The sequence below is a fragment of the Salvelinus alpinus genome, chromosome 5, assembly GCF_045679555.1.
Source record: "Salvelinus alpinus chromosome 5, SLU_Salpinus.1, whole genome shotgun sequence".
Classification (NCBI taxonomy): domain Eukaryota; kingdom Metazoa; phylum Chordata; class Actinopteri; order Salmoniformes; family Salmonidae; genus Salvelinus; species Salvelinus alpinus.
In genome coordinates this window covers 1,967,914-1,985,316 of record NC_092090.1, presented here as the reverse complement: position 1 = coordinate 1,985,316, position 17,403 = coordinate 1,967,914, and the positions used below count along the sequence as shown (strand labels likewise).

At 38.1% G+C, this 17,403-nt stretch overlaps 1 protein-coding gene across 7 annotated transcripts in view; it reads right to left on the bottom strand.

Moving 5' to 3' along the window:
• Positions 1 to 17,403, bottom strand: part of LOC139575404 (A-kinase anchor protein 13-like) — a 122,553-nt gene that overhangs the window by 59,264 nt on the left and 45,886 nt on the right. For all 7 annotated transcript variants that reach the window (XR_011674943.1, XM_071400333.1, XM_071400337.1 and 4 more), the window contains exons 11-13: positions 15,299 to 15,375; positions 7,392 to 7,566; positions 6,372 to 6,448 (exon numbers count right to left, since the gene is read on the bottom strand). Coding sequence is in view for 6 of the 7 variants with exons in the window: in XM_071400333.1 (XP_071256434.1) it covers positions 6,372 to 6,448; positions 7,392 to 7,566; positions 15,299 to 15,375 (329 nt within the window). In the remaining variant the exon portion in view is untranslated. The remainder of the gene's footprint in view (positions 1 to 6,371; positions 6,449 to 7,391; positions 7,567 to 15,298; positions 15,376 to 17,403) is intronic.

Genomic DNA, 17,403 nt, shown 5'->3' with positions numbered 1-17,403 from the left:
TATTATTACTGAATAGATCCATTATTATTACTGAATAGACCCATTATTATTACTGAGTGGAATAGACCCATTATTATTACTGAGTGGAATAGACCCATTATTATTACTGAATAGACCCATTATTATTACTGAATAGATCCATTATTATTACTGAGTGGAATAGACCCATTATTATTACTGAGTGGAATAGACCCATTATTATTACTGAATAGACCCATTATTATTACTGAATAGACCCATTATTATTACTGAATAGATCCATTATTATTACTGAGTGGAATAGACCCATTATTATTACTGAATAGACCCATTATTATTACTAAATGGAATAGACCCATTATTATTACTGAATAGATCCATTATTATTACTGAGTGGAATAGACCCATTATTATTACTGAGTGGAATAGACCCATTATTATTACTGAATAGATCCATTATTATTACTAAATGGAATAGACCCATTATTATTACTGAATAGACCCGTTATTATTACTGAATGGAATAGACCCATTATTATTACTGAGTGGAATAGACCCATTATTATTACTGAATGGAATAGACCCATTATTATTACTGAATAGACCCATTATTATTACTGAATGGAATAGACCCATTATTATTACTGAATAGACCCATTATTATTACTGAGTGGAATAGACCCATTATTATTACTGAATAGATCCATTATTATTACTAAATGGAATAGACCCATTATTATTACTGAATAGACCCATTATTATTACTGAATGGAATAGACCCATTATTATTACTGAATAGACCCATTATTATTACTGAATGGAATAGACCCATTATTATTACTGGGGGGAATAGACCCATTATTATTACTGAGTGGAATAGACCCATTATTATTACTGAGTGGAATAGACCCATTATTATTACTGAATAGACCCATTATTATTACTGAATGGAATAGACCCATTATTATTACTGGGGGGAATAGACCCATTATTATTACTGAGTGGAATAGACCCATTATTATTACTGAGTGGAATAGACCCATTATTATTACTGAATAGATCCATTATTATTACTGGGGGGAATAGACCCATTATTATTACTGGGGGGAATAGACCCATTTTTATTACTGAATGGAATAGACCCATTATTATTACTGAATAGACCCATTATTATTACTGAGTGGAATAGACCCATTATTATTACTGAGTGGAATAGACCCATTATTATTACAGGGTGGAATAGACCCATTATTATTACTGAATAGACCCATTATTATTACTGAATAGATCCATTATTATTACTAAATGGAATAGACCCATTATTATTACTGAATAGACCCATTATTATTACTGAATGGAATAGACCCATTATTATTACTGAATAGATCCATTATTATTACTGAATAGACCCATTATTATTACTGAGTGGAATAGACCCATTATTATTACTGAGTGGAATAGACCCATTATTATTACTGAATAGACCCATTATTATTACTGAATAGATCCATTATTATTACTGAGTGGAATAGACCCATTATTATTACTGAGTGGAATAGACCCATTATTATTACTGAATAGACCCATTATTATTACTGAATAGACCCATTATTATTACTGAATAGATCCATTATTATTACTGAGTGGAATAGACCCATTATTATTACTGAATAGACCCATTATTATTACTAAATGGAATAGACCCATTATTATTACTGAATAGATCCATTATTATTACTGAGTGGAATAGACCCATTATTATTACTGAGTGGAATAGACCCATTATTATTACTGAATAGATCCATTATTATTACTAAATGGAATAGACCCATTATTATTACTGAATAGACCCATTATTATTACTGAATGGAATAGACCCATTATTATTACTGAGTGGAATAGACCCATTATTATTACTGAATGGAATAGACCCATTATTATTACTGAATAGACCCATTATTATTACTGAATGGAATAGACCCATTATTATTACTGAATAGACCCATTATTATTACTGAGTGGAATAGACCCATTATTATTACTGAATAGATCCATTATTATTACTAAATGGAATAGACCCATTATTATTACTGAATAGACCCATTATTATAACTGAATGGAATAGACCCATTATTATTACTGAGTGGAATAGACCCATTATTATTACTGAATGGAATAGACCCATTATTATTACTGAATAGACCCATTATTATTACTGAATGGAATAGACCCATTATTATTACTGAGTGGAATAGACCCATTATTATTACTGAATAGACCCATTATTATTACTGAGTGGAATAGACCCATTATTATTACTAAATGGAATAGACCCATTATTATTACTGAATAGATCCATTATTATTACTAAATGGAATAGACCCATTATTATTACTGAATAGATCCATTATTATTACTGAGTGGAATAGACCCATTATTATTACTGAGTGGAATAGACCCATTATTATTACTGAATAGACCCATTATTATTACTGAATAGACCCATTATTATTACTGAATAGATCCATTATTATTACTAAATGGAATAGACCCATTATTATTACTGAATAGACCCATTATTATTACTGAATGGAATAGACCCATTATTATTACTGAATAGACCCATTATTATTACTGAATGGATTAGACCCATTATTATTGCTGAGTGGAATAGACCCATTATTATTACTGAGTGGAATAGACCCATTATTATTACTGAATGGAATAGACCCATTATTATTACTGAATAGACCCATTATTATTACTGAATAGACCCATTATTATTACTGAATGGAATAGACCCATTATTATTACTGAGTGGAATAGACCCATTATTATTACTGAATAGACCCATTATTATTACTGAATAGACCCATTATTATTACTGAATAGACCCATTATTATTACTGAATAGACCCATTATTATTACTGAATAGACCCATTATTATTACTGAATAGACCCATTATTATTACTGAATAGATCCATTATTATTACTGAGTGGAATAGACCCATTATTATTACTGAATAGACCCATTATTATTACTAAATGGAATAGACCCATTATTATTACTGAATAGATCCATTATTATTACTGAGTGGAATAGACCCATTATTATTACTGAATAGATCCATTATTATTACTAAATGGAATAGACCCATTATTATTACTGAATAGACCCATTATTATTACTGAATGGAATAGACCCATTATTATTACTGAGTGGAATAGACCCATTATTATTACTGAATAGACCCATTATTATTACTGAGTGGAATAGACCCATTATTATTACTAAATGGAATAGACCCATTATTATTACTGAATAGATCCATTATTATTACTGAGTGGAATAGACCCATTATTATTACTGAGTGGAATAGACCCATTATTATTACTGAATAGACCCATTATTATTACTGAATAGACCCATTATTATTACTGAATAGATCCATTATTATTACTAAATGGAATAGACCCATTATTATTACTGAATAGACCCATTATTATTACTGAATGGAATAGACCCATTATTATTACTGAATAGACCCATTATTATTACTGAATGGAATAGACCCATTATTATTACTGAGTGGAATAGACCCATTATTATTACTGAATAGACCCATTATTATTACTGAATGGATTAGACCCATTATTATTGCTGAGTGGAATAGACCCATTATTATTACTGAGTGGAATAGACCCATTATTATTACTGAATGGAATAGACCCATTATTATTACTGAATAGACCCATTATTATTACTGAATAGACCCATTATTATTACTGAATGGAATAGACCCATTATTATTACTGAGTGGAATAGACCCATTATTATTACTGAATAGACCCATTATTATTACTGAGTGGAATAGACCCATTATTATTACTGAGTGAAATAGACCCATTATTATTACTGAATAGACCCATTATTATTACTGAGTGGAATAGATCCATTATTATTACTGAGTGGAATAGACCCATTATTATTACTGAATAGACCCATTATTATTACTGAGTGGAATAGACCCATTATTATTACTGAATAGACCCATTATTATTACTGAATAGACCCATTATTATTACTGAGTGGAATAGACCCATTATTATTACTGAATAGACCCATTATTATTACTGAGTGGAATAGACCCATTATTATTACTGAATAGACCCATTATTATTACTGAGTGGAATAGACCCATTATTATTACTGAATAGACCCATTATTATTACTGAGTGCAATAGACCCATTATTATTACTGAATAGATCCATTATTATTACTGAGTGCAATAGACCCATTATTATTACTGAATGGAATAGACCCATTATTATTACTGAATAGACCCATTATTATTACTGAGTGGAATAGACCCATTATTATTACTGAGTGGAATAGACCCATTATTATTACTGAGTGGAATAGACCCATTATTATTACTGAGTGGAATAGACCCATTATTAATACTGAGTGGAATAGACCCATTATTATTACTGAGTGGAATAGACCCATTATTATTACTGAATAGACCCATTATTAATACTGAATAGACCCATTATTATTACTGAATAGACCCATTATTATTACTGAGTGCAATAGACCCATTATTATTACTGAGTGGAATAGACCCATTATTATTACTGAGTGGAATAGACCCATTATTATTACTGAGTGGAATAGACCCATTATTATTACTGAGTGGAATAGACCCATTATTATTACTGAATGGAATAGACCCATTATTATTACTGAATAGATCCATTATTATTACTGAGTGGAATAGACCCATTATTATTACTGAGTGGAATAGACCCATTATTATTACTGAATAGATCCATTATTATTACTGAGAGGAATAGACCCATTATTATTACTGAATAGATCCATTATTATTACTGAGTGGAATAGACCCATTATTATTACTGAATAGATCCATTATTATTACTGAGTGGAATAGACCCATTATTATTACTGAATAGACCCATTATTATTACTGAATAGACCCATTATTATTACTGAGAGGAATAGACCCATTATTATTACTGAATAGATCCATTATTATTACTGAGTGGAATAGACCCATTATTATTACTGAATAGATCCATTATTATTACTGAGAGGAATAGACCCATTATTATTACTGAGTGGAATAGACCCATTATTATTACTGAATAGATCCATTATTATTACTGAGTGGAATAGACCCATTATTATTACTGAATAGACCCATTATTATTACTGAATAGACCCATTATTATTACTGAATAGATCCATTATTATTACTGAGTGCAATAGACCCATTATTATTACTGAGTGGAATAGACCCATTATTATTACTGAATAGACCCATTATTATTACTGAGTGGAATAGACCCATTATTATTACTGAATAGACCCATTATTATTACTGAGTGGAATAGACCCATTATTATTACTGAGTGCAATAGACCCATTATTATTACTGAATAGACCCATTATTATTACTGAATGGAATAGACCCATTATTATTACTGAATGGAATAGACCCATTATTATTACTGAATGGAATAGACCCATTATTATTACTGAATAGACCCATTATTATTACTGAATAGACCCATTATTATTACTGAATAGACCCATTATTATTACTGAATGGAATAGACCCATTATTATTACTGAATGGAATAGACCCATTATTATTACTGAATGGAATAGACCCATTATTATTACTGAATGGAATAGACCCATTATTATTACTGAATAGACCCATTATTATTACTGAATAGACCCATTATTATTACTGAGTGGAATAGACCCATTATTATTACTGAATAGACCCATTATTATTACTGAGTGGAATAGACCCATTATTATTACTGAATAGACCCATTATTATTACTGAGTGGAATAGACCCATTATTATTACTGAGTGCAATAGACCCATTATTATTACTGAATAGACCCATTATTATTACTGAATGGAATAGACCCATTATTATTACTGAATAGACCCATTATTATTACTGAGTGGAATAGACCCATTATTATTACTGAGTGGAATAGACCCATTATTATTACTGAATAGACCCATTATTATTACTGAGTGGAATAGACCCATTATTATTACTGAGTGGAATAGACCCATTATTATTACTGAATAGACCCATTATTATTACTGAGTGGAATAGACCCATTATTATTACTGAATAGACCCATTATTATTACTGAGTGCAATAGACCCATTATTATTACTGAGTGGAATAGATTATGTATTTCAGATGACTGTAAGTTACTCTGGATAAAAGCGTCTGCTAAATGACTCAAATGTCATGGGAAAATGACTTAACCAATAACATACCAAAGAGCCAAAGAGATATTTACAAATTTCTGGTCTTAACCAACCACCTACCAGAGAGGCAAAGACGAATTTCTGGTCTTTCTCCTGCAGGAAGACGACGATATCAGAGAGAAGCATGGCCGTTACATCTAGAGAGAGGAGACCAGGGGTTAGAGGTCAGGGTTAGATATCAGAGAGAAGACCAGAGGTTAGAGGTCAGGGTTAGATATCAGCGAGGAGACCAGAGGTTAGAGGTCAGGGTTAGATATCAGAGAGGAGACCAGAGGTTAGAGGTCAGGGTTAGATATCAGAGAGGAGACCAGAGGTTAGAGGTCAGGGTTAGATATCAGAGAGGAGACCAGAGGTTAGAGGTTAGATATCAGAGAGGAGACCAGAGGTTAGAGGTCAGGGTTAGATATCAGAGAGGAGACCAGAGGTTAGAGGTCAGGGTTAGATATCAGAGAGGAGACCAGAGGTTAGAGGTCAGGGTTAGATATCAGAGAGGAGACCAGAGGTTAGAGGTCAGGGTTAGATATCAGAGAGGAGACCAGAGGTTAGAGGTCAGGGTTAGATATCAGAGAGGAGACCAGAGGTTAGAGGTCAGGGTTAGATATCAGAGAGGAGACCAGAGGTTAGAGGTCAGGGTTAGATATCAGAGAGGAGACCAGAGGTTAGAGGTCAGGGTTAGATATCAGAGAGGAGACCAGAGGTTAGAGGTCAGGGTTAGATATCTAGAGAGAGGAGACCAGAGGTTAGAGGTCAGGGAAAATACATTTTAAAAGTTACAAATTAAAGCCATTCAAAGTACCATTTTAAATAAATGGATACTCGATTGCGAGAGTCAGAAATTGAGAAAAGAGATTGATGTTTTTGTTTGTTTCCTTGAGCGTCTGAATGCAGGGACAGAAAGATTGTGTTCCTCACACCAGAGAACAACAGAGCGTCTGAATGCAGGGACAGAAAGATTGTGTTCCTCACACCAGAGAACAACAGAGAGTCTGAATGCAGGGACAGAAAGATTGTGTTCCTCACACCAGAGAACAGAGCGTCTGAATGCAGGGACAGAAAGAGAAGGCTTGGTGTCCTCCTCACCCTTGAGTCTCCCCTGTGAGTTCTTCAGCTGCAGAGGTCCATCATACAGCAATCTTCTCCCTCTGAGCAGGTCCTCTCTAGCAAACATCTGACCGCTCTTCATCCTCATAATGGACCTGCTGTCTGTCCGGCTGTAGATGTCCTTCAGCCTCCTCTTCTTCTCATGCTCGTTCACCTAGCAACAGTTATTATCATAGGTCAGTTCACCTAGCAACAGTTATTATCATAGGTCAGTTCACCTAGCAACATGACAGTTATTATCATAGGTCAGTTCACCTAGCAACATGACAGTTATTACCATAGGTCAGTTCACCTAGCAACATGACAGTTATTATCATAGTGTAGTAACCTGGTATATTTATGTTTACCAATAGATGGCAGTATTGACTCAAGACGGGTTTGCTTTCCGCTATCCGTAGCTATTTCCTATGTCTGCCTATTTAACTATGATTAAGAAAGCTTCAGGTAGTTTTAAGCCAGGTGCATAAGATAATGTAAAATCTAAGTTACAATTAAAGACTAAACCGTACGTAAGTCTCATGAGTCGTAATTCTAAGAAGCCTTTAAGGTTACTACATATTTGGCGATGAGGATAACTATGGAGAACTGCGTTGGATTTTTTTTGCCACGAAGTTAACGGAGTGTTTGGCGTGCGACGCGGGAGGTGAGACTCAAGTGAACGGTGGAAGATTCTGAAGGCTTGATTCCCTGGATACGGGTAGGACAAATTATTGACTGTGTGAGGGGAGAAACAATCGGAAAAGATGGCTTTGGCAACAATAGGCTCGCTACCACCATTTGATCCTAAAAATCAGGAATGGGAGGAGTACTGTGAAATAATGGAACATTTCTTTGCTGCTAATGAAATAACTGATGCCGCTAAACAGAAATCCATACTCATAAGCGTTGTCGGTGCACAGACGTACAGCTTAATGAGAAACCTGTTGAGCCCAGATAAACCAGGAGAAAAGTCATTCATAGATTTAGTCGAACTATTAAAAAATCACTTCAACCCCAAACCCAGTGAGATAGTACAAAGATTCAAGTTTGATTCACGCATGAGAAAACCTACCGAATCAGTGGGGGAATATGTGGCTGAGTTGAGAAAACTAGCATTGGACTGTAACTATGGGAATACATTATCGCAAATGCTACGCGATCGGCTGGTGTGTGGGATTAATGATGACAGGATACAAATACGATTGTTATCAGAGCCTAATCTCACGTTTGAGAATGCACTCAAACTGGCCCAGGCCATGGAGTCCGCAAATAGAAATGCACTGGATTTGCAGACAAGGGGCGCAACTGCGTGCCATACAGTAAAAGAGAGCAGCGCTGAGCGCGTAGAATTTCAAAGAACAGAAAGCCGTGGTGCAGCAGCCAATAGAGACTGTTATCGTTGCAAAGGCAAACACGCAGCGTTTGACTGTAAATTCAAACACGAAAAGTGTTATGCATGTGGGATAATAGGCCACATTGCGAGGGCGTGCCGCAATAAAAAAAAGCCACGGGCTGCAGAAAAGAGGACGGACAGAAAACCGAATACCTCCAGACGCTCTAGCTACCGCTCTAATCAAGTGATAGAAAGTGAAAGTGAGTGCGCAGACGCAGAGCAAGCATTCTCAATGTACAGTGTACAGGGGGCGAATATGAAGAAGGTGGAGCCTTTCATTGTGGAAATGGGAATAAATGGATTGAAGGTACCGTTTGAACTAGACACCGGATGTAGTGTCACTCTGATGAACAGGTCCCAATTCTATAGGAAGTGGAAAACCGTTGAAGTGCCTAAACTGAGAGACACCCCCATTAAACTAAAAACGTACACAGGGGAAAAGATCACTGTGATTGGAGTTGCTGATGTTCAAGTGGAATATCATGGACAAAAGAAAAATCTGCCTCTCTTAGTAGTGGAAGGTACTGGCCCCAGCTTACTAGGAAGAGGGTGGTTGGAGGAAATAAAATTGAACTGGGATGAAATCAAACATGTCACCACAGAGACATTGACACTACAGCAGGTGCTTTCAAAGCATGAGTGTGTTTTCAAAGAAGAGCTAGGGACATTAAAAGGGGTCCAAGCTACCATTCATGTTGCTGCTGATGCTACTCCCAGATTCTATAGGCCAAGATCAGTTCCATATGCCATGAAGCCTAAAGTGGATGTGGAAATTGACAGACTCTTAGCAGAGGATATAATTGTACCTGTCAAGTTTTCTGAGTGGGCAGCACCAGTTGTTCCCATACTAAAACCAGATGGTTCAATCAGATTATGCGGTGACTATAAGCTGACTGTAAATAGAGTTTCTTCTCTGGAGCAGTACCCAATACCCAAAGTGGAGGATTTGCTTTCAACGTTAACCGGAGGGCAACAGTTTACAAAACTGGACATGAGTCACGCATATCAGCAAGTGCTAATGGATAAAGCTTCACAGAAGTACCTGACCATAAACACCCACAGAGGGATGTTTACCTATAAACGCTTACCTTTCGGGGTGTCTTCTGCACCAGCTATCTTCCAAAGAACTATGGAGGGAATTCTGCAGGGGATACCCAAGGTAGCGGTTTACCTCGACGACATTCTTGTCACGGGAGTCACGAAGGAGGAACATCTCAGAAACTTAGGTGAAGTTTTGAGGAGAATGGAGGATGCCGGTCTCCGGCTGAAGAGGAGCAAGTGTACACTGTTAGCTGATGAAGTGCAGTACCTGGGTCACAAGGTGGATGCCAAGGGGTTACACACTGTCAAAGCTAAAGTGAGGGCTGTTGTGGAAGCTCCAGCTCCGACAAACGTTACAGAGCTGAAAGCCTATCTAGGCTTACTGAATTATTATAATCGCTTCCTCCCGAACCTCTCTACCCTCTTAGCTCCTCTACATCAACTGCTAAGGAAGGATGTGGCCTGGAAATGGTCAGAAAGACAGGAAGAAGCTTTTGCAAAGTCAAAGGTGTTACTGCAATCAGCTGAAGTGCTAGTCCACTACTCAGCAGACAGAGATCTTATCTTATCGTGTGATGCCTCAGCGTATGGTGTGGGGGCGGTGCTATCCCACCGGATGGAGAATGGTGCCGAGAAACCTATCGGGTTCATGTCAAGAACGTTGTCGCCAGCGGAGAAAAAGTACTCTCAGCTGGACAAGGAAGGACTGGCTGTCATATTCGGAATACAGAGATTCCACAAGTACTTGTACGGGAGAACATTCACTATTGTGACGGATCATAAACCTCTGATCTCGCTGTTCCATGAACAAAAGCCAGTACCACAAATGGTCTCTCCAAGAGTTCAACGTTGGAATGTGTGGCTCAGGGCCTACGAGTACAGAATAATTTACAAACCAGGTAGATACCATGGGAATGCTGATGCTCTGAGTAGGCTGCCCGTTCCAGAAATCATCAGTCAGGAAGAAGAAAATGACCAGGTTTTGATGATCGACGTGTTGGATGATGCACCGGTGAACACAGCACAAATCAGGCAATGGACTTCAAAGGATGTGACGTTATCACAAGTGCATGAATTCATCCTGAAAGGATGGCCTACAGTGACAGAGCCTCAGATCATGCCTTACTACACTCGCCGCTTGGCATTGAGTGTTCGAGATGGATGTGTTCTGTGGGGTTCAAGAGTAGTTATCCCACCACAAGGGCGGGGGTTGCTACTGAAGTTGTTGCATCAGTCGCATCCAGGTATGTCGAGAATGAAAGGCCTAGCGAGGTCATATGTCTGGTGGCCAAAGATGGACCACGATGTGGAAAATGAGGTTAGCCGGTGTGAAGATTGTCAGAGTAACAGGAAGTCACCACCCACCGCGCCATTACATCCATGGGAATGGCCAGAAAAACCATGGACACGACTACATGTGGACTACGCTGGACCTTTCCTAGGAAAAATGTTCCTTGTGCTGATTGATTCTCAGTCAAAGTGGATGGATGTTTACCCCATGAACACGTCAACATCGTACGCTACGATTGAGAAGTTGAGACAAAGCTTCAGTGTTATGGGATTGCCTCAAATGTTGGTTAGTGACAATGCTACTTGTTTTACAAGCACTGAATTCACAAGTTTCATGAAACAAAATGGAATTCAGCATGTAACGTCGGCCCCTTTTCACCCATCTTCAAACGGATTAGCAGAACGTGCGGTTCAGACCTTGAAGGAGGGGATGAGGAAGATGCAAGGGCCCAGCATTGAAACAAAGGTGTCAAGATTCTTGTTTAGCTACAGGATTACTCCTCAAGCTACGACTGGGTTGTCACCTGCAGAAATGTTGATGTCAAGGAGGTTAAGGTCAACCTTGGATCTCATCAGACCAGACCTGAAAATGAAAATACAACAAAAGCAATGGAATCAAAAATGGAATCATGATACCCGAGCCAAACTCAGAAGTTTCTCAACTGGAGATGATGTCTATACAAGAAACTATGGGTTTGGTCCTAAATGGATTCCAGCTACCATTGAGGATTGCTCAGGACCAGTATCTTATACTGTGATCATCGGAAGTGGACAAAGACTAAGGAGACACGTGGATCAGATCCGAGCTCGAATTCCAGTTCCATCCGGAGATCTGGATCAATTCTTAAACGAGCAGGACAGGACATTGGAACGTTCCCCAGAGTTGCAGTTGGACAAACCACCTGAGACCAACAAAACTCAACTTCCTGAGACCACCAGTCCGGGACGACCTCCTCCTGTGAAGTCTCCACAAAAGGACTTTGTTTCACCATCAAGGGGTGAAGATCTGGTGGCACCAGCTACACCACCTCTGAGACGCTCTATTAGAGAGAGACGTCCGCCAGACTTTTTCAGATCCTAAAGGAGATCATTTTTGAAAAAATGTAAATAAGAATATAGCATAGCTCAGAAAGGAATTAAATTGGGTTATTAGCTTTAAAGGGGGGGAATGTAGTAACCTGGTATATTTATGTTTACCAATAGATGGCAGTATTGACTCAAGACGGGTTTGCTTTCCGCTATCCGTAGCTATTTCCTATGTCTGCCTATTTAACTATGATTAAGAAAGCTTCAGGTAGTTTTAAGCCAGGTGCATAAGATAATGTAAAATCTAAGTTACAATTAAAGACTAAACCGTACGTAAGTCTCATGAGTCGTAATTCTAAGAAGCCTTTAAGGTTACTACACATAGGTCAGTTCACCTAGCAACAGTTATTACCATAGGTCAGTTCACCTAGCAACATGACAGTTATTATCATAGGTCAGTTCACCTAGCAACATGACAGTTATTACCATAGGTCAGTTCACCTAGCAACATGACAGTTATTATCATAGGTCAGTTCACCTAGCAACATGACAGTTATTATCATAGATCAGTTCACCTAGCAACATGACAGTTATTATCATAGGTCAGTTCACCTAGCAACATGACAGTTATTATCATAGGTCAGTTCACCTAGCAACATGACAGTTATTATCATAGGTCAGTTCACCTAGCAACATGACAGTTATTATCATAGGTCAGTTCACCTAGCAACATGACAGTTATTATCATAGGTCAGTTCACCTAGCAACATGACAGTTATTATCATAGGTCAGTTCACCTAGCAACATGACAGTTATTATCATAGGTCAGTTCACCTAGCAACATGACAGTTATTATCATAGGTCAGTTCACCTAGCAACATGACAGTTATTATCATAGGTCAGTTCACCTAGCAACATGACAGTTATTATCATAGGTCAGTTCACCTAGCAACATGACAGTTATTATCATAGGTCAGTTCACCTAGCAACATGACAGTTATTATCATAGGTCAGTTCACCTAGCAACATGACAGTTATTATCATAGGTCAGTTCACCTAGCAACATGACAGTTATTATCATAGGTCAGTTCACCTAGCAACATGACAGTTATTATCATAGGTCAGTTCACCTAGCAACATGACAGTTATTATCATAGGTCAGTTCACCTAGCAACATGACAGTTATTACCATAGGTCAGTTCACCTAGCAACATGACAGTTATTATCATAGGTCAGTTCACCTAGCAACATGACAGTTATTATCATTGGTCAGTTCACCTAGCAACATGACAGTTATTATCATAGGTCAGTTCACCTAGCAACCGTTATTATCATAGGTCAGTTCACCTAGCAACATGACAGTTATTATCATAGGTCAGTTCACCTAGCAACATGACAGTTATTATCATAGGTCAGTTCACCTAGCAACCGTTATTATCATAGGTCAGTTCACCTAGCAACATGACAGTTATTATCATAGGTCAGTTCACCTAGCAGCAGTTATTATCATAGGTCAGTTCACCTAGCAACATGACAGTTATTATCATAGGTCAGTTCACCTAGCAACATGACAGTTATTACCATAGGTCAGTTCACCTAGCAACATAACAGTTATTATCATAGGTCAGTTCACCTAGCAACATGACAGTTATTACCATAGGTCAGTTCACCTAGCAACATGACAGTTATTATCATAGGTCAGTTCACCTAGCAACATGACAGTTATTATCATAGGTCAGTTCACCTAGCAACATGACAGTTATTATCATAGGTCAGTTCACCTAGCAACATGACAGTTATTACCATAGGTCAGTTCACCTAGCAACATGACAGTTATTATCATAGGTCAGTTCACCTAGCAACATGACAGTTATTACCATAGGTCAGTTCACCTAGCAACATGACAGTTATTACCATAGGTCAGTTCACCTAGCAACATGACAGTTATTATCATAGGTCAGTTCACCTAGCAACATGACAGTTATTACCATAGGTCAGTTCACCTAGCAACATGACAGTTATTATCATAGGTCAGTTCACCTAGCAACATGACAGTTATTACCATAGGTCAGTTCACCTAGCAACATGACAGTTATTATCATAGGTCAGTTCACCTAGCAACATGACAGTTATTACCATAGGTCAGTTCACCTAGCAACATGACAGTTATTATCATAGGTCAGTTCACCTAGCAACATGACAGTTATTATCATAGGTCAGTTCACCTAGCAACATGACAGTTATTATCATAGGTCAGTTCACCTAGCAACATGACAGTTATTATCATAGGTCAGTTCACCTAGCAACATGACAGTTATTATCATAGGTCAGTTCACCTAGCAACATGACAGTTATTATCATAGGTCAGTTCACCTAGCAACATGACAGTTATTATCATAGGTCAGTTCACCTAGCAACATGACAGTTATTATCATAGGTCAGTTCACCTAGCAACATGACAGTTATTACCATAGGTCAGTTCACCTAGCAACATGACAGTTATTATCATAGGTCAGTTCACCTAGCAACATGACAGTTATTATCATAGGTCAGTTCACCTAGCAACATGACAGTTATTACCATAGGTCAGTTCACCTAGCAACATGACAGTTATTACCATAGGTCAGTTCACCTAGCAACATGACAGTTATTACCATAGGTCAGTTCACCTAGCAACATGACAGTTATTACCATAGGTCAGTTCACCTAGCAGCAGTTATTATCATAGGTCAGTTCACCTAGCAACATGACAGTTATTATCATAGGTCAGTTCACCTAGCAGCAGTTATTATCATAGGTCAGTTCACCTAGCAACATGACAGTTATTATCATAGGTCAGTTCACCTAGCAACATGACAGTTATTATCATAGGTCAGTTCACCTAGCAACATGACAGTTATTATCATAGGTCAGTTCACCTAGCAACATGACAGTTATTATCATAGGTCAGTTCACCTAGCAACATGACAGTTATTATCATAGGTCAGTTTCCCTAGTATTAATATATTTTTTATCATATTTCAGTTTACCTTTTATTAACATATTATTATCATAGGTCAGTTTCCCTTGTATTAATATATTGTTATCATATTTCAGTTGAACTTTTATTACCATATTATTATCATCAGTAAACTATGATTATTTTGTATTATATTACCTTGCTGTCCACTGCAGTGATGACCTCCTTGACCTGGTATAGAGCATCACTCAGGTCCTCGTGGTCTTCCTCATTCTCTGTGGGGAGGGGATGGTCAACGTTTATCATGATTGTTGAATGACTACATCATCTCTGTACCCCACACACCAAATTATCTATAAGGTCCCTCAGTCGAGAAGTGAATTTCAAACATAGATTCAACCACAAAGACCAGGGAGGTTTTCCAATGCCTTGTGAAGAAGGGCACCTATTGTTAGATGGGTAAAAATCTAAAAGCAGACATTGAACATCCCTTTGTGAAGTTATTAATTACACTTTGAATGGTGTATAAATACACCCAGTCGCTACAACGATACAGGCATCCCTCCTAACTCAGTTGCTGGAGAGGAAGGAAACTGCTCAGGGATTTCACCATGAGGCTGAAACAGTTACAGAGTTTAATGGCTGTGATAGGAGACAACTGAGGATGGTTCAACAACATTGTAGTTACTCCACAATACCAACCTAAATGCATCCTTTTTGCAACAAGGCACTTAAGTAAAACTGCAAAAAATGTGGCAAAGAACTGAACTTTTTGTGTTGGATAGAAAGTGTTATGTTTGGGCCAAATCCAACACAACACATCACTGAGTACCACTCTCCATATTTTCATAGTGGTGGCTGCATCATGTTATGACTATGCTTGTTATCAGCAAGGACTACAGAGTTTTTTTAGGATAAAAATAAACGGAATACAGCTATAAACACAGGAAAAATCATAGAGGAAAACCTGGTTCAGTCTGCTTTCCAACAGACACTGGGAGACAAAAATCTCCCTTCAGCAGGACAATAACCTAAAATACAAGGCCAAATGCTGTATACTCTGGTGTTGCTTACCAGGAAGACATTAAATGTTCCTGACCGGCCTTGTTACAGTTTGAAAATCTATGGCAAGATGTGAAAATGGCTTTCTAGCAATGATCAACAACCAACTCGACAGAGCTTGAAGAATTTTAAAAAGGAATAATGGGCAAATATTGTACAATCACGGTGTGCAAAGCTCTTAGAGACTTGCCCAGAAAGACTCCCAGCTCTTAGAGACTTACCCAGAAAGACTCCCAGCTCTTAGAGACTTACCCAGAAAGACTCCCAGCTCTTAGAGACTTACCCAGAAAGACTCCCAGCTCTTAGAGACTTACCCAGAAAGACTCCCAGCTCTTAGAGACTTACCCAGAAAGACTCCAAGCTCTTAGAGACTTACCCAGAAAGACTCACAGCTCTTAGAGACTTACCCAGAAAGACTCACAGCTCTTAGAGACTTACCCAGAAAGACTCCCAGCTCTTAGAGACTTACCCAGAAAGACTCCCAGCTCTTAGAGACTTACCCAGAAAGACTCCCAGCTCGTAGAGACTTACCCAGAAAGACTCCCAGCTCTTAGAGATTTACCCAGAAAGACTCCCAGCTCTTAGAGACTTACCCAGAAAGACTCCCAGCTCTTAGAGACCTACACAGAAAGACTCCCAGCTCTTAGAGACTTACCCAGAAAGACACCCAGCTCTTAGAGACTTACCCAGAAAGACTCCCAGCTCTTAGAGACTTACCCAGAAAGACTCCCAGCTCTTAGAGACTTACCCAGAAAGACTAAAAGCTCTTAGAGACTTACCCAGAAAGAATCCCAGCTCTTAGAGACTTACCCAGAAAGACTCCCAGCTCTTAGAGACTCACCCAGAAAGACTCCCAGCTCTTAGAGACTTACCCAGAAAGACTCCCAGCTCTTAGAGACTTACCCAGAAAGACTCCCAGCTCTTAGAGACTTACCCAGAAAGACTCCAAGCTCTTAGAGACTTACCCAGAAAGACTCCCAGCTCTTAGAGACTTACCCAGAAAGACTCCCAGCTCTTAGAGACTTACCCAGAAAGACTCCCAGCTCTTAGAGACTTACCCAGAAAGACTCCCAGCTCTTAGAGACTTACCCAGAAAGACTCCCAGCTCTTAGAGACTTACCCAGAAAGACTAAAAGCTCTTAGAGACGTACCCAGAAAGACTCCCAGCTCTTAGAGACTTCCCCAGAAAGACCCAGCTGATTTATATCTGTATTTCACAGTCCTGTCTCGGAGCTCTACGG